Below are 19,437 nucleotides of genomic sequence, written 5' to 3'. Positions count from 1 at the left end.
CGCAACCGGTGGACAACTGTTGACAGTTAAACTCGGTTAAACTTTCGTTAACCATGTGGTTAACAGACGTGGGAATAAATAGGGCGGTGATGACATTTCCACTCTAAGAATTCTAGGAAGGCATTCATGCGTGAAAGATGGAAAATTGCAGCGATAATTACACCAACAGTATTCCAAATGTCGCTCAAAACATAGAAGGTAATAACAAAACAGCTAGATTTATATTTTTGTTTCATTTTTATCTTTCTTTGTGTGTACAGATCTAGGTGGTTGGGTTTCTGTAGGATATATTGGAGTAGTCACATCTTCCCTTTTGCTTTGTCTCTATTTGTACAATGTGTGCATTTATATTATGGAGAACCCGTCATGGGCGAGAAGACACCAAGCCTGGATTACGTCCCTTCCAATGGCAATCTCATTTCTTTCATTGGCATCGTTTTTCGTTCCTCGAGCCGCCGTCACTTGCGATGCTGTCAAATTCACGTAAGATTCCATTCCAATTTCGTCCATGAGATTTTTTTCGTGATTAAAAAATATTTTCGTTGAAATTGGATAACAGATACATGCTATTTATTGTGGTGCAGTTCGTTGAAACTACATTCGTTGTTTGCGGCGGCGAGAAAGTTCTGCTAGACGATTTGATTCGTCAAAATGCTCAGTGGTATTGGTTGACGCTACCGTTTCGCATAGTACAGTTCTTTCCCTTCATTATCACCAAGTATTAGTTATCTAACTGATTTTCATTCTGATTCGACTGGACATTTTTCTATTCATTCAATAACAGAAATCTGCTACGCTTGATCGTTGGGCTGATTTATCAGGCCTTCGTCTCCCAGTTGCTGTTGACCATTCTAATGGCCGTACTTGAACACGCTGAAGTCCTGCAACGTGACGTAAATAAAATTAATTCGCCACAATTGAAATTCTAAAAATTCATTCGTCATTTATTTTTGTGATGTAAAGGCGACTAATGTAGCCTTTGGGACCATTCTTGGTTTGAACATTTTTACCTTAACTGTGGGATTGTTCTTCTTCAATGTTCTCATTGTTGGTCTCAGTTCCCATTGTGACTGTTCCTGGCCTAAATGTCGCTGTTCTAAACGTCCATCATCCCTCGAGTTGAAATGGCCAAAGTTTATGGTAAAAACATTATATAATTTATTTGTGCGTTTCTCACGAAGGTGATGATTTTTTTTTCGATTTCATCTTTTTTCCAGGAGAAATACTACGCACTTCTTTGCTTCATTGGTTTCCAAAAGGCTCATAGCCCTTTAATCAGCATTTTTACTTTCACCAATTATGAATCTCCAATTCTTACATGGAACAGTGAGCTCACGATATTGATTTCATTACTTATACGTTTTCTGTACTAATAGCCTTATGCAATTGCAGCACTCGACGCGATGGCATCGATGCTTGAAGCTTTCATTTTTGGCATACTCTTTTTCTGCTTCTTTAAAGATGTCGTTGACGATCCAAATACTCACACCAATGATTCAGCCGCTAATGTCGTCGAAGAGCCGCTTGTAACTCAGCGACCAGCCATCAACGAATTAGTCCATGAAACTGTTTTTTAAAAAGTGCCAAAATTTAATGCCATGACTTACATTCTGTGAATTTCGCCAAAAGAAGAGTGTTCTATGGAACTAAAAAATGCCCCATTTGTTCCAAATATCGATTAGAAGCAAATGAATTCTTATTATTACCTTATTTACTCAAATGTTACTTACTATTTATGTTTTTACTTACTAAATTTTCGCTCAAAGTGGATGATATCAACTGTTTATCAATACAAATTTTCGCAAATTTTGTTTTTGTTCACACTCACAAGTGTTGGCGGCTGGACCATAAAAAAAATAGACGCGTGATGAAAGCACAGAGAGAAAAAAATACGTTATTGGTCAATGCTTCTACTTAATTGCTCTATATTCAGAACCTTATCTATCAATATCGAATCGGTTTGTAGAGCTGTAGTTGTGATTGGGCAATCGGTAAAAATAAATATCAGACGGAAACGGTAAAAGCGTCACGACTAACGAGCGTAAGCAGCAATAACCAGCACTCAGATAGTGAACGATAGACGGGGGGGATTGCCGTGTTTGAAACGACAGACACGCGTATATAGCGCCCAAGGAATGAAGGCGACCGATCAGTCATCGGCGGATAGATTATAGTGTTCAGTTTACCATATCTACACAGTTTAAACTTACAAGTTTTCTGTGTAACACATTTCTATATTATATCCTAAAACGTTTTCACTCGACTACCAGTGCAATTAATTTTCCTCATCTGTGCTATATCGACATCTGCTGGAAATCAAAATGGAGTACGAGTACAATTGCAGTTATTTCCAATACAATAACATCACTCCGCCAAACATTGGGCAGCAGCTGCAAGGTAACAACTCCCGTACAGAATAAAATAATGCATATTCAACTTATTTATCACCAACGGACCTGCTATGATAAATTCGTCATTGTTGATTATCTAATCTTTGACTTTTTTTTATCCCCGTGTTCAAATAAAAGCGTTGGGCAAGTTCGCCTTGGGCGTGGGAATCGCCGGTACAATCAGTACGATACTTTTGATCACTTTATTTATCGTCAACGTTTTCACAAATATCAAAAAGAGTCCGGCGAGAAGACGGAGGCTCCTCTGCTGGATCACTTCCATGCCCATGGTGGTCTCCATATTGTCGCTCATCATCTTTCTCGTGCCCAGGGCTGGCGATGTCTGCGACATCGTCAAACAAATGTAAATTTAATAGTCAATTTAATTTTGCGGTTTTTACTGAAATATAAAACGGCGGGCTTTTTAAAATATAAACGCAGATATTTGCCGTTTGTGCTGATGCACTTTGTCGATCTGGTCTTGTTGATTCAAGGAGGTGAAGAAGGCGTTCTGAACGACGTCGTCGAGGTACACGCCCCACTTTCTTTGTGCCACCCGCCTTGTTGTTTCTTCGGCATCTGCTTACGTCATCTCACCTTCACCAAGTACACACATCGCATTGAGCAATTACAACTTAGCTGAATGAATACCAATTGAATCTTTTTCACTTTGACAGGATTAGGCTTCGTATCGTTAAGGGATTGGTTTATCAAGCGCCCGTGTTCCAGTTTGTTTTAATTGTCATCATGAACGTACTCGATCACGCCGAATTCCTGGAAAAAAACGTAAACTTTTCTTTTCTTAATTATGAATTATTTTTGGGACCTTGAGTATATTTTTTTATTGCTTTATAGAAATCGGACAGATTGTACCAATTTTTCGCCGCTTTGAACATTTTGGCATTCATGTTCGGCATTTGGGGCTTCAACATTTTGAATGGGGCCTTGAGTCAGCTGTTGAGAACAAAGTGGAAGAGATACATCGTTAGTATTCATCATTTAATATTTTTTAATTTTTAATTATTTAAATTGATTCAACATTTTCTAATTCATACAGTTGCGGACCAAAGTCTTGAGCGCATTCGTAGTCATTCTCAAGATACAAAATTTTATTCTTGGAATCCTCATTTTCTATAATGTCATTCCGTGCATCGTGCCTTACGTTTCGCCAACAATCATGAGGAAAAGTAAGCTAAAATATGTAAATTTAAAAGCAATTATTATTACTGGTAATTAAATAACTTATAATATCTAAAAAATAGCTATCGACGCAGCATTGTCCCTGTTGGAAGCGCTCATTTTTGGCGTTTTATTCTACCTGGTTTACCAAGTGAGTGACATCACCGAGATGAAACGCCCTTCAAAAGCCGGCATGCTCGACACACCGTCCACTCAGCGTCGCTTGCTGGCCTCTGATGCCCATCCCACTGCCACTGTCCTTGTCAAGGAGCCGACGAGTCAAATGAATCCAACTACTAATACATATAACGGCATGACGTATACTGAATGTTAATATCTTTCTGAAAAAACAAAAAACTAAAATTCTACCTAGCTTTCTTTTGTGATTTACGTGGTAATGGCGATGATTATTTTTCCAATTGCTTTATTTTTATTTTGCTGATTAACGTTGTAACTTATACTTAAAAACTGAACCATTCTTTTAAAATAGTTTATTGAAACGCCTTTTTTACTTTTTAATATTAAAAAAAATGCTAATCTTGTTAGGTTGCTCGCTAGGTTTTTACAACGGAATCGGAAATTTAAATGTACGCACAATTAGAATTAAAACTCACAATAGTTGTTAAAATGTCGGGACTTGGGCAATAAATAATATTTTGCATTAAATTTGATTTATCAATATTTAATAATGTAAAAAAAGATGATAAAAAGCAGATCGCAGTTGGTAGGGTTCGAACCTACGCCCTCAGAGAGGAATAGATTTCAAGTCTATCGCCTTAACCACTCGGCCACAACTGCTGATACTACATATCATTCAGAAAATGAGGTCATTCGGCATAGGTGATCCACAGTTAGACAGTTTTAGTCAACCGGACGACGACTAAGCAGAGTTTATTTAAATAAACAAAAAAGGGAATATAGCAAAGAACGAACGCGTATTTGCGTTCTGGGTATGGTGAAAGCGAATACTAGTCAGATGTCGCGTCATCTCGTGAGTAAATATGAACTCACACTCTTCAGGGCCTTGTCCTCGTTTAATAGAAAACGGTACACTGTATGGTGTATACGCTGCACTCGGGCGCTAGTTCTTTTCTGGATGTTAAATTGACTTTACGACCAGACGTGTCAACAGACATGACGTTCCTCATCTAAACGATGAGTGCCAAAGGGCATAAAAATGTTTTTATGAGGTTTCAAGTAAATGTCTGTCTAAAATATCGGCAACCTTTAATTTAGAATGCAGCTTTTATGCATACGTCATCAGATATTTTTCGAATGCATCCTAGGATTTAAAAAAAAAATGGATTGAGAGATGTCCGCTACACTCGTGACTGAGACTTAATTCAATTCAATTCTGAAAAAGGGAACACCAAGGTAAATAACACAAAACGTGTATATGGCCCTGGTAGTATAGTAGTACTAGACTTTCTATCCGTTGGACAGGCGCTCTTTATGGAGAAGAGTTTGGGCTGCGTTATTCTCATTCCCTGCCAGTTCGTTGCAGCGGCAACGTCTTTCTATTTTCGTTTCGGCATTTACATATCTTTCTGATTCGTTATTTCGGCTCAAGTAACACTACACTGATACCATGGAGGAAAACTGTAGCATGCTCACTTTCAATACTCGGCCTCCAAATGTTCTCCAACACTTGGAAGGTATTTATTAGCGTTTTATTTATTTAATTCGAAATTTCCGAATTAATTATTATTTTTGAAATTTTTTATTAATAATCAACCAGCTTTGGGTTATTATGGCTGGATCTCCACAATCACATTTGGCGTGACCACTTTGATACTTGTTGCTCTCTTCATTGCGAACGTTGCCGGCTTTATTCGACACAGCCCACCGCACCGCAGGCTACTCTTATGTTGGGTTACCTCTTTCCCCATGGTATGTGTGTATATGTATTTACGTTGAAAGCTTCATTCTCTATACGTCACGTCTGTTTTCATTTTTCCCCAAAAAATATGTTTTCGGTTTCCGGTTTTTCTAGATAATTTCTTTCTTGGCACTGATGACTCTGTTGATTCCGCGGGCCGGAAATCTTTGCGATACCGTCAAACAAATGTGTGCACGCTGAGTGTTAATGCCCGCGCTATGACGGGCTTTTTTTTTTAAAAAACAAAATGGTTGAACTAAATTTTGTTATTGTCGGTTAACAGTTTTATGCCTTTCACAATGATGCACTTTGTGGACTTGACGCTGAATTTCAAAGGCGGACAATCGGCTGCGCTGGAGGACCTGTTGCAATCCAACACGCCCATGTCCCTCTGCCTCCCGCCGTGCTGCTGCGTTGGACTTTGCGTTCGTCAACTCGACTACACAAAGTAAAATGACTATATTACACATTTAGTGGGGTTCGATTTAATTTTCTTTTTATTTGAAGGAAAAGACTTCGCGTTCTTAAATCGCTGGTCTATCAAATGCCGCTGGTCCAGCTGGCCATCATTGTGTTGATTGTTTTGTTAACTGAAGCGGAAGTCATTCGCCGAGACAAAGTATATTTCGGCAACAGAATGATGTAATTTTATTAGTCGACATAATTTAAATAATAGGCGGGAAATTTTGAATTTGAATTATATAGGGTCCGGATGGTGTATTTATTTTCTTGAACGTTTTGAACATTTTTTGCTTTTGTCTAGCCATGTGGGCATTCAACATCATCACGCGCTCATTTGCTCCCCAACTGACTGCAATCAATTTTCTGGTGCGCATTTTAAATTATTTAAATTATTATGTGTTACTCCCGTTTTACCAATTTAATTTTTAATATTTTTTCAGTACAAAGCGCAATTAGTTGGGTTGGGGATTATGCTGATGAAACTTCAAAATTTTGTCCTTGTCATCTTGAGCGTCAGGTATATTATATTTTGTCTCATCAAAATCTATTTTGAAATAATTTATTAGGCCTATCTTTTTAAAAATCCCAATTTTATTTATTTTTAATAAAATTTGTTTTAGCGGAGTCGTTCCGTGTATTCCTCCGGTTACCTCCAGAATTGTCCTCCAAAAAAGTTTGTTACTTTTCCAAACAAAATCAATTTTTATAATAACAGCTGATGCTTGATTTTAACGAGTGCTTTTACTCTTCAGCAATCGACGCTTCGTTGACTTTATTTGAAGCTTTCATTTTGGGCATCTTAACTTTCATTGAATACCGGAAACTTGATCGCCAAAACGAAGAGATGAGTCCACGTCGGCGCCAGTCTCAACCAAAATGATCCATGAATAATTGACCATGTCATTCAATCTCTCGTGAATTCGGCAGGCCTCTTTATTCGATTGTTGAAGATTTGAAACTATATATGCCCCGGAGGAGACCATATGCATCAGGAATTAAAAATCAATTAATTATGAGATTTGACACTTATGAGAAATAAGAAATAAATAACGAAATAATATTAACAGGCCTTACTATATATGCTGTTAGCAACGCGGTTAGCAATAAAAAGACATCAGAACCAGCAGGTAATGTAGATCACATTTTGTATTAACACTTTTCGGAAATGGAGGCCACATTGGGCAAAAATACTAGCTACTACAAAATATGCAATGATACTTAGGAGCAGAGTCACGCTGGAAAAACATGCCAAGAGTTGTTGATATTCATTTGAAAAAATGACAGACATAATAGTAAACGGAAGATCACAGTGATGTACTGATGTACTGTAGGTTCTCGAAGTGTATATACTGCAGAGGCGACATGTTTCACTGTTTCAGTTGAACATTTTTGGTGTTTCCTATACGGTTTAATAGTTATTTGTCTTTTGTTTCAAGAATCCTCGGTCAATAAAATTTTAAGAAATAAGTAAGGGAATACAAAAATATTCCCAGTGCTACTCAGTACTCACTATATATCGTAACTACGCTCATTCGACTGTTGAAAAAGTGGATCACAATTTATTTTTGGGAGATTTCGGGTTTCATACGAGCTAGAAGGCACAGCAGGACTAATATGTGCATCACAAGATGCCCTTGCTGATAGACATAGGATTTTGCTATGAATTAATTGTGTTGTGCTGCTGTTCATTTAAATCCAGAATAATGATAATTTAGTAAAAGTGTTATCTCTTCAGCCATGACCATCCACTTCAATCCATGAGTTTCAACATTTTGCTTGTCGGGATGATAATGTAATAGTGCCATTTTCAATTGCGTCTTCAAGTTACCATCAGTTGACTTCTGTTGCCCATTTTTGGGTGGATGATTGGCATAGATGAAGTCTATCAGCGACCCGGCTGATCTTGCCGACGCTCGTTTCATTTCGTACAACACATCTTTCAACTCCTCAACTATCGGAGCACGAACCCGCTCCTTTTCTTCTTTTTCCTTCCATTGCTGTTGCTGCTGGAACTGATGTAATCCGGCCAGAGCTTGTTTGTACCAAGGGTGGTCGTTGAAATTCTTGGGCTGCATGGCGACCACCAGATCCACGGTGAGTTTGTAGTGGTCGTGAGATTTGTCATTGAATCTGAGCAACTCGTAAAGTCGACCGAGATGACTGTGAGCCATGGCTTCGCTTTCCAGCGATTTGTCTCTAGACAAGACGATCGATTGGACATAATAATCGACAGCATCCCATACCAACTCCATTTGAATACTCTCTTCATCCATCATGATTCCTCTCCAGAGGTCATCCCCTTTTTGCCTGGCCAAAGTCGACTCGCCAATGGACAAGTGGATGAAGTTGGACTCTTCTAATTCGATAGCCTCTTCACATTGGTCTTTATCTTTCTTAGCTTCTTCAATGTTGAGGTAGTTGTCGCGCAGCAATTGCAGGGATTCAATGAATCTACCGTTATCTTGATGTTCGATGGCCTTTTCAAATGTCAAGCGGCCAAGTTTGAGAAAAAAGCTAGATCGAGTCAATCCATTGAGATTCCAGCAAAGTTTATGCAGACGTCCAAAGAGAACAGATAATTTTTCTTGTTTCAACGATTTTAAGAAGAAATTCCAGAGGAGATAAGCGCATTCTTGTTGACTTTCTGTCAGCTTAGAAATCCAGTCTGCGTTTTGGACTGGTTTTCCTATTTTCGCTGCCTGGACAAAGTTTTCCAGACTTCCTTCCAAATAAAATTTTAATTCTTTTTCTAGCTGCAGAGTCGATTGTAAGTTTGCGAACGCCGGTTGTTGATGCTGGTACTTTCGGGTGTACAATCGCTCCCCGATGCGGAACTTTGTAGCGGCAATATTCTTCAAAATGGACGACTTCTCTTGGGCATTGCGAGTCAAATTGTCAGCCTTGTTGTAATATTGTAAAGCTTTGCACATCCGATGTTGATACACGGCAGGCGAAAGCGAGTCATCTCGAAATGTTTCTCTGAAAATTTGGTTGCCTGCATCTTTCAAGGATTCGAAGGATTTACAAGTTGGGTCCATGATGAAATTGGTGCGCCGGCCACTAAACAGATTCCAAAAAATTGTTCTGCGCAATAGTTAAATGAATAATTATTAATTTTTGTAAGTAAATAAATCTTATTTGGGTCTAACATGTTTGAGATAGCGCAGCACAACACAAGGTAGTTTTTTTTATAATATTTCGTAATTAAAATTTCCAAATAGTTTCAAATTACGAACTATAAATGAATAATAAACAAATGGAAAAAAAGGCTTAGTTGTTTTAAATTTACACTTCTCGGAATTCTTAAAAATAAACTATGCATAAGACCTTATTCCAATCAAAAGGTATGGGTCAAGCCAACCCCTTTGCGTCGCGTTGCAGTGTGAAGGGGTGCCGTGAACAGGAGATTTTATTTTGGCTCCCCCCATGTGGCATGGGACTAGGCTTGTCGGGTTAATCGTGCCCGAGGGAAGAATAGGGAGGAAAGGAAAGAATAAGAGGGGACCAGACTTTCCTTTCCTCCCTATTCTTCCCTCGGGCACGATTAACCCGACAAGCCTAGTCCCATGCCACATGGGGGGAGCCAAACAGTGTCTCCTATCTTTTTAAAAAGATAGTATCTTTTTTAAAATAACGCCTCTTTTAAAGAAATTTGGCGGAAAATCTATCGGCGTAAACAATAAAAATTTAGCGCCAAGCTAGTAGACTTTCCGCCAAATTTCATTAAAAGAGGTGTTATTTTAAAAAAGATACTATCTTTTTAAAAAGATAGGAGACACTGGAGCCAAAATAAAATCTCCTGTTCACGGCACCCTTTCACACTGCAACGCGACGCAAAGGGGTCGGCTTGACCCATACCTTTTGATTGGAATAAGGTCTATATACGGCACAACCTATACTTGGCTTGGTGACACGTGGAAAACTCGTAAACAATTTAATGGCCATTCCAACTTCCAAGTTTTCAACGTAACACTGTTTTCAGTAAGGTGTCCATCTAGTTGTAATCCACGAAACCAACTTTCTCCATTATATGGCTGGGAGCTGGGACGGGCGCTCGAAATGGCAGAGGTGTTTTAGCCCCCGTATCGCATTCATGATAACAATTTATAATTACATCGCTTTGTTCGAATAGACCAAGAGTCTCTAATAATCTAACGTAACATTGACAATTGTTTAGTGAATCTCATAGAAGTTGTCATATTTGAAGTTATGTCACGACACGAGAGAATCTGTGGGGCGTCTATGGGCAACCGATTTTTTTTTAATCATCGGGCCAGCACGAGCCCACGACAGCTTATTCTGAATTTCACTGAAATACCAAAAGAGCAGTAATTATACAATAAAACTTCTTACGTACCGTGCGTTGATTGTGGTAGATTGGTAGCGAATGTAACTGCACAAACCAACAGATAGTGGATTAATGACGCACTCGCTGTCAATGCTAAACGTCGAATGACAGGAGAAACATGCTGGACGAAGACCATGATGCGGCAGTTGCTGGCCAATTGCGGATGCTGCTGAGTTGCGCGATCTCATGCAGAGAGAGAATTGACAAAAGTATTCAATAATGCCATATCTGATAAGAATTTGGTGTCACCAGTTAGCTACTTGTGGTGGTGAGTGAGTGGTAGTGGAACAAAATGCAAAAGCGATCCTGAATAAATTTGAAATTAAGTGTCTGAGCGTCGGGCGACATTTGGTCCCATCAACATCTATTTCAAGATTATAGCGAATGGTTTGTATTTTTAAAGCAGTTCATTCAATTTTTGAATTCAATTCATGTTATATTACCGGAGTTGTTCCTTGGGTGGCCTATATTTAGGCTACCCGTGAACACGGAAGTCGTAATGCGAAATTTAGGTCGTGATGGTGTCGCCCCAGCTGCTGCGCCTAGCGGCGTTGATCGGACTTGTTGGTTGTATACTCCTTCCCATATACGCCGGTCCTTTGAATTCCGCGCGTGTTTGTTGGATCAAGCATGTAGATACGCCGCTTACTAGCCGTAGGGCTGTCACCGGTGTCACCCCCCTCCCCGTGGCCAGAACCGGTGACTATAATAATACTTGATAGAAGTCATCAAAATTTGTTTTTAAATTTTCCATTCCAAGTTAATTTTGATAAGAGTTTACCTGTTATCCGATTTAAATGACTAGGTTTTAATCTGCAGCTTGAATTTATTTGAAGCTTTCATCATTAAGGGCATCTTAACCGCGGGATAATTGTGCGGGATAGCGCGGGAATTTTAAAACGAACTAACAACTATAAGTTACATGACTTATCACGGGTAACTGATAAGCCGGCGGATAAGAACAGAACCAATAATAAGTGTGGTCTGTGCCCAACACCGAAACTATATACACTTTTACTAGCTACACTGTTACCCTTGACAATAGCCTATATAGTCCAGTGGGGGATAAGCGATTTTATTTGACTGTGTTTAAAACTGCTGATCGTCCAAGAGAAAGTTGAAATCACAAGTTTATTATTACGGAGGAACTATATAGACAGGAAAGAATAGAACTATAGCTGCCAGCACAACGATGCAAAAGGCTCTGCAAGGATTCCCTCGTGGGATTCGCATCCCCATGCTCCTGTTCTTCCTTTTACTAATAGTGCTCGTGTGTGTCATCTACTCTTTCCACTCGTCATCGGACAAAGTGCATCAACTTGTCGGGCAAATCGAGAAGTTGATCGAAACCGAGCGTGCTGAACAATTACTATCTATTAAAGAAGAGCAACCAGCAGAACAGCAAGTATAATATAAAAGCACGAACAATTAACTTGAACGTGCATATATAGCTTAAATCCCTCTAGTTTAATATATACATCATTCAGCAATCCTGCTATAATAATGCTTTAACTAGACCATACGACAGCTAAAGAAACAAAGGGTGGCTAATCTTAATTTTCCTATTGCCAAACTTTATTAGCTATTCTCTGTTGCATTTAGTGATGTCAGTCTAGTAGAGATATAATTCCACTCGAGACTTTTTTCCCTTTCATTATCCTTATACTATCAGTTTGTAACCGATAGGAAAAATAAACCATTCCATAACGATAGCAACGGATAGCAACATAATAGTTTCTTTTTATGTTATAGATAACTAGATAATGGGCGATTTTTATGGTTTGCTTTCCTTGAACTAGAGTTGAAATCAATATTTCAACGATCGTGTGAGTTATACCTTATTCAAGCTTTGATTTTGTAACTGAGGCAGATTATTTAATACGCTTTTCAATATTAAATCAGATGTCAGGCGAATGGGATTCTCTTTTTATATTTGAACAAGAAAAAAAAATAATAACATAGTATAGGCCTATTCTCGTTAATTTGATATTGTTCCTTATTGGGAATGGGAGCTATAAGAATATCTCCAATGGATTATACCGTATACTCTAAAGGATTCTCTATGTCGTGATTGGGAGCTCACGTAACATTCTCATTCATTTTTCTTTATGTGAATGAGAGTTACTATTATTTAACACTGTATGTAGCCTAGTCTATATATGTTTTACCTTATGCCATATGCATTTGCTAATAATTTGTTTCAAAAGGAGGAGCCGCAAGAGCCTGCTCCGTCAGCACCGAAATACAATTTGATGGAGGAAACTTATGGGAGGAACTGGGCCAAAACGGCATCAGATGAGTATTTGCCTTCCTCCGATTGCACCGTAGGTATATTATTTAAAATTCAATTCGTATTCCACACAATAAAACTGAAATTGGAAACCTGTTGTGTCCTATTGGATCACAGAGTACGCCAACGAGAAACAATTGCAGCAGGACCATCCGTGTGTCATTCGGCTCATTCGAGACCAATACCTGCGCCAGCCAGCGCCCAGAGATCAGCCGTACCAGTTAGACCATCCTAACAAAAAAGATCCCTCCGACGGACAATCCAAAGACATCATCAAAATATTAAAAAATAAAGTAAATTTTCTCTGTGAAAATCACGGTGAAAATGATAGCATCAATTATTTTAGCTTTTATAGATTCATTATTATGATGCGCTGGTTAATTTAATACTATCTGCAGACTGAAGGCTTTTTCGTCGAGTGTGGCGGATTCGACGGCGAATTCCTGTCCAACACTCTGTTCATGGAGCGATACCTTGGCTGGAGCGGATTGCTCGTAGAAGCTAATAAGAAATCATTCGATAAACTCATTTCTCGCAACCGAAAGGCCTTCAGTTTACCGACCTGCCTCAGTACCAAACCTTATCCGATACAGGTGCAGTGATAAAATAAGTCAATCTTATTCTATAAATAATGTCATTAGAATGATTTTACCTTTTGCAATCGGAACATGTAAATAGGTTACCTTTGATAGTACTCTTGGGTCTGGAAGTTCTATCGTTGAAAAAACCCAAAAAGGAGAGGCCAAGAATGCAGAGAACATTTACACTGTCCAGTGTTTCCCATTCTATTCCATCCTACTGGCAATTGGCAGAACCGATGTCGACTATTTCGGACTGGACGTCGAAGGAGCCGAGTACAAAGTGCTGGAAACCATACCTTGGGATAAAGTCAACATCAAGGTACGTTACGGTTTTTTATTTTTGTTTGATTTATTTATTTTTAACTTTATTTATTTATTTATTTTGTGTGTGGAAATTTTTTTAATTTATATACGTAAAAGACGTTGACGGTGGAGTGGAATCACATCCCGGAAGGGGAGCCCGCCTTAACTCGTTTGATGGAGAGCAACAAATTCAAAAAGTCTCACATGATTAGTTTTTATTACAGCCACGAAGTAGCCTACGTTCAAGACTCGTACGCGGCTTACTTATGAGGATGTCAATTTGAAACTCAAACCTATCGAATAAAACGAGCAATCGTACACCAAAAACAAAATGTATGGAAAAATTTAAAAAATAGCGAAATAATAACCGACCTACTATACCGCTAGCAATAAAAATGAAAACAAACAAACACCAGAATCAGGTAACGGAGATCAAATTCTGTATTGACACTTTTCGGAAATGGAGGGAATGAACAACGTTTCAAAAATTCCTCAATCGAGAAATAAAGAAATCAACAAATTATATGCTCCGTACTATTCAAGACTCATATGAGCCTGTTGAACCACAAATGGATAACAATTTATTTTGTGAACGTTTAACTGGTTTGGCATATACGAGGTAACAAGGCACACAAACAGACCACATATGCATTAAAACGACGCCTCTGCCGATAGACCCATCTTAATTATAAGTTGCGTAACTGTAAGAGATACATTTTTAGGTTTTGAACACGGAAAAATGAAAAGTTAGCAAAAGTGTTATCTCTTCGGCCATAACCATCCACTCCAATCCGTGAGTTTCCATATTCTGTTTGTCGGGGTGATAATGTAATAGGGCCATTTTCAATTGGGTCTTCAAGTTACCATCAGCTGACTTCTGTTGCCCGTTTTTGGGTGGATGATTAGCATAGATGAAGTCTATCAGCGACTCGGCTGATCTTGCCGACGCTCGTTTCATTTCGTACAGCACATCTTTCAACTCCTCAACTATCGGAGCGCGAACCCGCTCCTTTTCTCCTTTTTCCTTCCATCGCTGCTGCTGCTGGAACTGATGCAATCCGGCCAGAGCTTGTTTGTACCAAGGGTGGTCGTTGAAATTCTTGGGCTGCATGGCAACCACCAGATCCACGGTGAGTTTGTAGTGGACGTGAGATTTCTCATTGAACCTGAGCAACTCGTAAAGTCGACCGAGATGACTGTGAGCCATGGCTTCGCTTTCCAGCGATTTGTCTCTAGACAAGACGATCGATTGGACATAACAGTCGACAGCATCCCACACCAGTTCCATCTGGATGTTTTCTTGATCCATCGTAATTTCTCTCCAGAGGTCATCCCCTTTTTGCCTGGCCAAAGTCGACTCGCCAATGGACAAGTGGATGAAGTTGGACTCTTCTAATTCGATAGCCTCTTCGATTGTTTGGTATTTATCTTTCTTAGCTTCTTCAATGTTGAGGTAGTTGTCGTGCAGCAACTGGAGGGATTCGGTGAACCTTCCATTTTCTTGAAGTTCGATGGCCTTTTCAAATGTCAAACGAGCTAGTTTGAGAAAAAAGCTAGATCGACCATATGCAGTCTTATTCCAGCAAATTTTATGCAATTGTCCAAAGAGAATGGGCAATCCCTCATTTTTCAGCGATTTTAAGAAGAAATTCCAGAGAAAATAAGCACATGTGATTTGACTTTCGAGCAGCTTCGAAAACCAATCATCGTTTTGGACTGGTTCTCCAATTTCGGCTGCCTCGACAAAGTCTTCCAGACTTCCTTCCAAATAAAATTTCAATTCTTTTTCTAGTTGCAGAGTCGATTGTAAGTTTGCGAATAAGTTGCGAACCGGATGTTGATACTTTCGGGTGTATAGCCGCTCCCCGATGCGGAATTTTGTAGCGGCCATATTCTTCAAAATAGACGATTTCTCTTGAGCGTTGCGAGCCAAAGTAGCGGCCTTGTTGTAGTACTGCAAAGCTGAGCACATCCGATGTTGGTACACGGCAGGTGAAAGCAAATCGTCTCGAAATGTTTCTCTGAAAATTTGGTTGCCGGCTTCTTTCAAGGATTCGAAGGATTTACAATTTGGGTCCATGATGAAATTGTTGTGCTTATAGACCAGCACTGCAGATTCCAATAAATCACCCTGGGTAATATTTAAAAGAATAATTAGTCATTTTTACTCAATGTAAAACGTAAAATATTACTTCATCAGTCTTAATTGATATTAATTTCAAAGTAATTGCAAATATAAAATTTAACTTTGTGTCCCGTTGTTTCTATTTGCACGAAAAAATTCTCAAATAAGAAACAAATAGAATATAAGCCTCAGTTCTGTATTTACATTTCTCGGAATAGAAAATGTCGTAGTAGATGAAATTGGAACTCCCCCTTAAAACTTTTTCCCCTCCGACCAAGAGTCGAATTACTACAGACTTTTACATGGCAGGACACTGTGCACAACTTATTAGGCTAAGCAAAAATGGAAAACCTCATCCTCATAAAATTTTTTAAAATGCGCGCTTCATGCGCATTCCAGGTTTTCGATGTTAAATTGTATTGTAAAATTACTTGTCCATCTGGCTGTAATAAGTAATCCGCGACAACTATTTTCAGTGGCTGGGAATGACAGGAGCGTAGACCCTCTTTACACTCAAAACAATTCATAATATCAGAATGATCTATCTTACCAATTTAAACTCTAAAGTAACCTTGACAATAACTTAATAGTTAATCTCGTAGCAATATGCCATGACATAAGAGGATCTACGGGTAATCTTGGCAATAGACAAACAGTCTGACCACAGCTGCAACCTTCCAGCCTTCATTAGTCATCACTCATCAGTTGTCTGCTGAGCTTTTTGAATTTCTTTCAACAATAACAAAAGAGCAAATAACAATAAATTTTCTTACCTACGCAGATTGGTAGCAAATGACTGCACAACCCGCAAGATGATTGAATGGTGATGCACTTGCTGTCTTAGGCTCTTTTGCTAAACGTCAAATGACGGGAGAAACATTGACGCGTATAAAAGGGTTGACTATGTAAACACTAAATAGTGTCGGTGAGTGGTGAGTGGTGACATAAGACAAGTTGTGAAGGCTGAGTTGCCCGATCTCAATTCTGCCTATAGTCATGATGGATTAACATTTGAAAGAAAGAAGAGGTAGTTAATCTTTTTCGAAAAAAAATTCCAATTTTTTTTTATGAATGAGAAAAGGCGCGTTTTCAGACGGGAGAAACGAAAGTTGATTAGCTGATGTACCTTTTTACTGGGAAATATTAACTAGTTAGCGGAAGGACTCAGAAGTCAGAAGGAAAAATAAAACTTAGTTTTAACCCTTAAACGCTAGATGGATTAAAATGAGAAAAAAGTCAAAAACATCCTTTTTCAAAGGGGGGGGGGGAATTTTGATAACAATTTAAATCGGGTATCGGGCATGTTTTATGAAAGGAGGAATTGGGATATTAGTAAATAAATCGAAGTGTAAATATAAGAAAAGAAAAATTTCTTATAATTATTTCAAGAGCGTTTCTGTATGTAGAGTTGTAGACTACGTTCTAATTGTTAACGCTGTTATCGTTAACCCATGATGACATAGGCAAGATTATTCCACTCAAGTTTATTAACATAAACCGTACCGGCTATTGGCGTTCAACGTTTTTGTGATTGCTTCATGCTGGGCCTATATTAACTGTGACTAACCGAAATTGTTTTCTCCGGAAACGAATAGATTTTTTTTTAAGTGCAAACATCAGCCCCAAACGAAAAAATGAATCGAAACTTCAAAAGTATCCGACTTTCAAAACTGAAAGGTTGTGATATGTTAGTAATAAAAGCACTTATTAAGTATGTCGTATACAGTGGTTTGTTTGGTATTGACGATAAAGCCCACAACATCCGGTCATCCAAAAACCGGAACATAATGACAGCGTTTCGTACACTGATAAATTTTGCCTCTTATCGAATACGCATTAGGACTAAGAAATGAACTATATAAAATTGAATTTCATTCCTTTTCTGAATTCAGAAGCGTCGAGTCTATCATTCACTTCTGTAATAATAAGTCAAGTGCTTTAGAACTTCAACATGAAAAATTTTCTTATTCATGTGAGTTTACTTGCCGTTTCGATTGGATTGTGTGTGTCATCGTCAACAGCAGGCCGACAAAATGTGGTAACAATCTTTGAAAACCTAACGACGAGTTACTTTAACTAATTCAATAAAATTTTATCCCATGGGTTTTAGCAGGTAAATGCTATGCAAGAGCGAGTATATAGCAACTGGACACTCCTGCAATCAAATCGCCCTCCGACGCCAACCGTCGATTCACCCCTTCTGAGAGGTTAATTAATATAAAGAGAATATAGCAAAAAATTACGATTTTCCATAAAACATTTAATTTTAACCTGAATTTTGGTAAATTAATTCAGAAACATCATGCGGGAAAAAGACCACTTCGCTGATGACCCACTCGACTGGAAGGATTGCCGGAGGAAGTGTGGCCACACCCAACGAATATCCATGGATGGTGTATCTACAGATTTATACTTCGAAATTCTCTGCCTACTACTACGTTTGCGGCGGAACTTTAATTAGCAATCAATGGATTTTGACTTCCGCCAATTGCTTGGAGGGGTCAGCAGTATATAAAATATGGCTTGCATAAAATCAGAGAATTATGTTGAATAACATTTTTTTTATTGCGTTATTTTTAAAATTAATAGAGCGCAATCTATAAATGTTTATCTCGGAGCTCACGACATCAATTCTCAAAATGAATGGCAAAGAATTATGTACACGACCACCGTTTACATCAAGCACCCGAATTGGAATTCGCAGACTAACACTGCTGATGATATCGCTCTAATCAAACTACCAGTGGCCATCAATTATAACGGTATTTAATCAAAAATACAAATTATTTTCCGTTAATAATAATGTTACAAGTATTTTATCTTTTTGTTTACAGCTTATATAAAATCAATTTGCTTACCTTCCTTTGACGATCCCAGCCACGAAGGTGATACAGTTTTCCTTACCGGATGGGGAAGAACATCTGGCTGTAAGCTATAATAAAATTAAAATTTATTTGAAATATCATAATTAAAGATCAATAAATTTTTTAAAATAATTTAGACGACATCAATGGGCCTTTAAGTCCGACTTTAAGGGAGACAACTTCCACCGTAATCAGCAACGCGGAATGCTCCGCAGTTTATGGAGGTAGTATAATTACTGCTAATACCATATGCAGTAGCGGCGCTGGAGGTAAAGGGATCTGTCCGGTACGTAAAAATTAATTCGAACATAGAGTTCATGTTGTATCATTTTAACCTTGTATAAACGGCAAATTTACCACAGAGTGACAACGGAGGGCCTATGAGTTACATGACAACGGACGGAAATTTCGTACAGATTGGAGTTGCCTCATTCTATTCTTCAACGGGTTGCGAAAATGGCCATCCTTCTGGGTTCACTCGTATTCGTAACTACCTTGATTGGATATCTACAGAAACGGGCGTCATCACTCCGAATTCAGCATCAGCCATGGGGAATTCAATTTGTTTCAAATTAGTAATTGTACTTGTTTTTGCCATTCATTATTTTTAAAGTGTGTAATTTAAAAAAAAAAATACTTAATAGTACTAGCCACACGATATATTGTTACACATTAATTCCTTATCATCCTATACATCCTCCATCAACTATTGCTCCCAATATTGACTTTAAACGTTCACTGACCTGAATTGTCCACTAATGATGACGTCACAAGTTTGTTGGGAACTCCTCCCACATCAGAACCTGGCGTCATAACAGGTATACGGTAACTTTTGCCCGCTTGTGCCGCTGGCTCGTTTAGGACCTGGACCCCATAAGACAGCTTGAGTTAAGATTATACAAATGCGCCTATAACTTTGCTTAAGAGGAGAAATGTACCTTAGATAAATGCACCGCGTATGACATTTATGTATTAAGCATTAAGCGTGCATGATTTTAAAAACGGATGAAAATAAA

At 38.5% G+C, this 19,437-nt stretch overlaps 8 protein-coding genes and 1 non-coding gene across 11 annotated transcripts in view; 6 read left to right on the top strand and 3 right to left on the bottom strand.

Annotated features, from left to right (window-relative positions):
* The window catches only part of LOC124312357 (collagen alpha-1(I) chain-like), a 1,404,094-nt gene that overhangs the window by 1,255,067 nt on the left and 129,590 nt on the right, over window positions 1–19,437 (top strand). The gene's annotated exons all lie outside the window — the stretch shown is intronic.
* On the top strand, window positions 37–1,809 carry LOC124312417. Its single transcript, XM_046776925.1, has 7 exons — window positions 37–198; window positions 261–483; window positions 560–718; window positions 785–893; window positions 964–1,140; window positions 1,218–1,326; window positions 1,393–1,809. The coding sequence occupies exons 1-7, from the start codon at window positions 138–140 to the stop codon at window positions 1,575–1,577; spliced, it is 1,023 nt and encodes a 340-aa protein (XP_046632881.1). The 5' UTR covers window positions 37–137; the 3' UTR covers window positions 1,578–1,809.
* Window positions 2,095–4,235, top strand: LOC124312409 (organic solute transporter alpha-like protein 2). Its single transcript, XM_046776915.1, has 7 exons — window positions 2,095–2,397; window positions 2,529–2,754; window positions 2,832–2,996; window positions 3,068–3,176; window positions 3,246–3,374; window positions 3,448–3,577; window positions 3,653–4,235. Exons 1-7 carry the CDS (start codon window positions 2,322–2,324, stop codon window positions 3,901–3,903), a joined length of 1,086 nt encoding a protein of 361 aa, XP_046632871.1. The 5' UTR covers window positions 2,095–2,321; the 3' UTR covers window positions 3,904–4,235.
* Trnas-uga lies at window positions 4,286–4,367 on the bottom strand. The gene has a single exon. It is a non-coding gene; the product is annotated as a tRNA-Ser (tRNA).
* LOC124312426 (organic solute transporter subunit alpha-like) lies at window positions 5,033–7,027 on the top strand. The gene is made up of 9 exons (XM_046776933.1): window positions 5,033–5,224; window positions 5,308–5,459; window positions 5,563–5,636; window positions 5,732–5,896; window positions 5,956–6,067; window positions 6,154–6,276; window positions 6,351–6,427; window positions 6,531–6,583; window positions 6,663–7,027. Exons 1-9 carry the CDS (start codon window positions 5,158–5,160, stop codon window positions 6,788–6,790), a joined length of 951 nt encoding a protein of 316 aa, XP_046632889.1. The 5' UTR covers window positions 5,033–5,157; the 3' UTR covers window positions 6,791–7,027.
* Window positions 7,569–10,377, bottom strand: LOC124312384. The gene is made up of 2 exons (XM_046776887.1): window positions 10,268–10,377; window positions 7,569–8,994 (listed from the first exon to the last, which is right to left on the bottom strand). The coding sequence occupies exon 2, from the start codon at window positions 8,946–8,948 to the stop codon at window positions 7,596–7,598; it is 1,353 nt and encodes a 450-aa protein (XP_046632843.1). The 5' UTR covers window positions 8,949–8,994; window positions 10,268–10,377; the 3' UTR covers window positions 7,569–7,595.
* LOC124312410 lies at window positions 11,141–13,848 on the top strand. The gene is made up of 6 exons (XM_046776916.1): window positions 11,141–11,663; window positions 12,466–12,586; window positions 12,666–12,841; window positions 12,947–13,141; window positions 13,227–13,448; window positions 13,550–13,848. Exons 1-6 carry the CDS (start codon window positions 11,451–11,453, stop codon window positions 13,700–13,702), a joined length of 1,080 nt encoding a protein of 359 aa, XP_046632872.1. The 5' UTR covers window positions 11,141–11,450; the 3' UTR covers window positions 13,703–13,848.
* LOC124312381 lies at window positions 13,851–16,499 on the bottom strand. 2 transcript variants are annotated; one of them, XM_046776885.1, is made up of 2 exons: window positions 16,335–16,499; window positions 13,851–15,563 (listed from the first exon to the last, which is right to left on the bottom strand). In XM_046776885.1, the coding sequence occupies exon 2, from the start codon at window positions 15,510–15,512 to the stop codon at window positions 14,151–14,153; it is 1,362 nt and encodes a 453-aa protein (XP_046632841.1). In that variant the 5' UTR covers window positions 15,513–15,563; window positions 16,335–16,499; the 3' UTR covers window positions 13,851–14,150. The 2 variants fall into 2 exon arrangements, with proteins under 2 accessions (XP_046632841.1, XP_046632840.1); XM_046776884.1 differs by having other exon boundaries at window positions 16,331–16,498.
* Window positions 17,453–19,079, top strand: LOC124312413 (brachyurin-like). 2 transcript variants are annotated; one of them, XM_046776920.1, is made up of 7 exons: window positions 17,453–17,595; window positions 17,671–17,764; window positions 17,853–18,057; window positions 18,147–18,319; window positions 18,392–18,484; window positions 18,559–18,707; window positions 18,784–19,079. In XM_046776920.1, exons 1-7 carry the CDS (start codon window positions 17,509–17,511, stop codon window positions 19,030–19,032), a joined length of 1,050 nt encoding a protein of 349 aa, XP_046632876.1. In that variant the 5' UTR covers window positions 17,453–17,508; the 3' UTR covers window positions 19,033–19,079. The 2 variants fall into 2 exon arrangements, with proteins under 2 accessions (XP_046632876.1, XP_046632875.1); XM_046776919.1 differs by having other exon boundaries at window positions 17,668–17,764.

This window comes from Daphnia pulicaria, chromosome 8 (assembly GCF_021234035.1).
Source record: "Daphnia pulicaria isolate SC F1-1A chromosome 8, SC_F0-13Bv2, whole genome shotgun sequence".
NCBI lineage: Eukaryota > Metazoa > Arthropoda > Branchiopoda > Diplostraca > Daphniidae > Daphnia > Daphnia pulicaria.
Note: the sequence above shows the minus strand (reverse complement) of the source record. Positions and strands in the feature narration are given on the sequence as shown.

What these genes read in the sequence shown, in the direction of transcription:
- LOC124312413 (XM_046776919.1), top strand. Translation starts at nt 17,509, where the DNA reads ATGAAAAATTTTCTTATTCATGTGAGTTTACTTGCCGTTTCGATTGGA. An exon ending in CGATTCACCCCTTCTGAGAG is followed by an intron (nt 17,765 to 17,852) that starts GTTAATTAATAT and finishes AAATTAATTCAG; the next exon opens with AAACATCATGCGGGAAAAAG. An exon ending in GAGGTAAAGGGATCTGTCCG is followed by an intron (nt 18,708 to 18,783) that starts GTACGTAAAAAT and finishes AATTTACCACAG; the next exon opens with AGTGACAACGGAGGGCCTAT.
- LOC124312384 (XM_046776887.1), bottom strand. Translation starts at nt 8,948, where the DNA reads ATGGACCCAACTTGTAAATCCTTCGAATCCTTGAAAGATGCAGGCAAC.
- LOC124312410 (XM_046776916.1), top strand. Translation starts at nt 11,451, where the DNA reads ATGCAAAAGGCTCTGCAAGGATTCCCTCGTGGGATTCGCATCCCCATG. An exon ending in TCAAAATATTAAAAAATAAA is followed by an intron (nt 12,842 to 12,946) that starts GTAAATTTTCTC and finishes TACTATCTGCAG; the next exon opens with ACTGAAGGCTTTTTCGTCGA. An exon ending in CCAAACCTTATCCGATACAG is followed by an intron (nt 13,142 to 13,226) that starts GTGCAGTGATAA and finishes ACATGTAAATAG; the next exon opens with GTTACCTTTGATAGTACTCT.
- LOC124312417 (XM_046776925.1), top strand. Translation starts at nt 138, where the DNA reads ATGGAAAATTGCAGCGATAATTACACCAACAGTATTCCAAATGTCGCT. An exon ending in TGTCGCTCAAAACATAGAAG is followed by an intron (nt 199 to 260) that starts GTAATAACAAAA and finishes TTGTGTGTACAG; the next exon opens with ATCTAGGTGGTTGGGTTTCT. An exon ending in TGAAATGGCCAAAGTTTATG is followed by an intron (nt 1,141 to 1,217) that starts GTAAAAACATTA and finishes TCTTTTTTCCAG; the next exon opens with GAGAAATACTACGCACTTCT.
- LOC124312409 (XM_046776915.1), top strand. Translation starts at nt 2,322, where the DNA reads ATGGAGTACGAGTACAATTGCAGTTATTTCCAATACAATAACATCACT. An exon ending in CCGAATTCCTGGAAAAAAAC is followed by an intron (nt 3,177 to 3,245) that starts GTAAACTTTTCT and finishes ATTGCTTTATAG; the next exon opens with AAATCGGACAGATTGTACCA. An exon ending in GCCAACAATCATGAGGAAAA is followed by an intron (nt 3,578 to 3,652) that starts GTAAGCTAAAAT and finishes TCTAAAAAATAG; the next exon opens with CTATCGACGCAGCATTGTCC.
- LOC124312381 (XM_046776885.1), bottom strand. Translation starts at nt 15,512, where the DNA reads ATGGACCCAAATTGTAAATCCTTCGAATCCTTGAAAGAAGCCGGCAAC.
- LOC124312426 (XM_046776933.1), top strand. Translation starts at nt 5,158, where the DNA reads ATGGAGGAAAACTGTAGCATGCTCACTTTCAATACTCGGCCTCCAAAT. An exon ending in GGGTTACCTCTTTCCCCATG is followed by an intron (nt 5,460 to 5,562) that starts GTATGTGTGTAT and finishes CGGTTTTTCTAG; the next exon opens with ATAATTTCTTTCTTGGCACT. An exon ending in CGTCAACTCGACTACACAAA is followed by an intron (nt 5,897 to 5,955) that starts GTAAAATGACTA and finishes TTTTATTTGAAG; the next exon opens with GAAAAGACTTCGCGTTCTTA.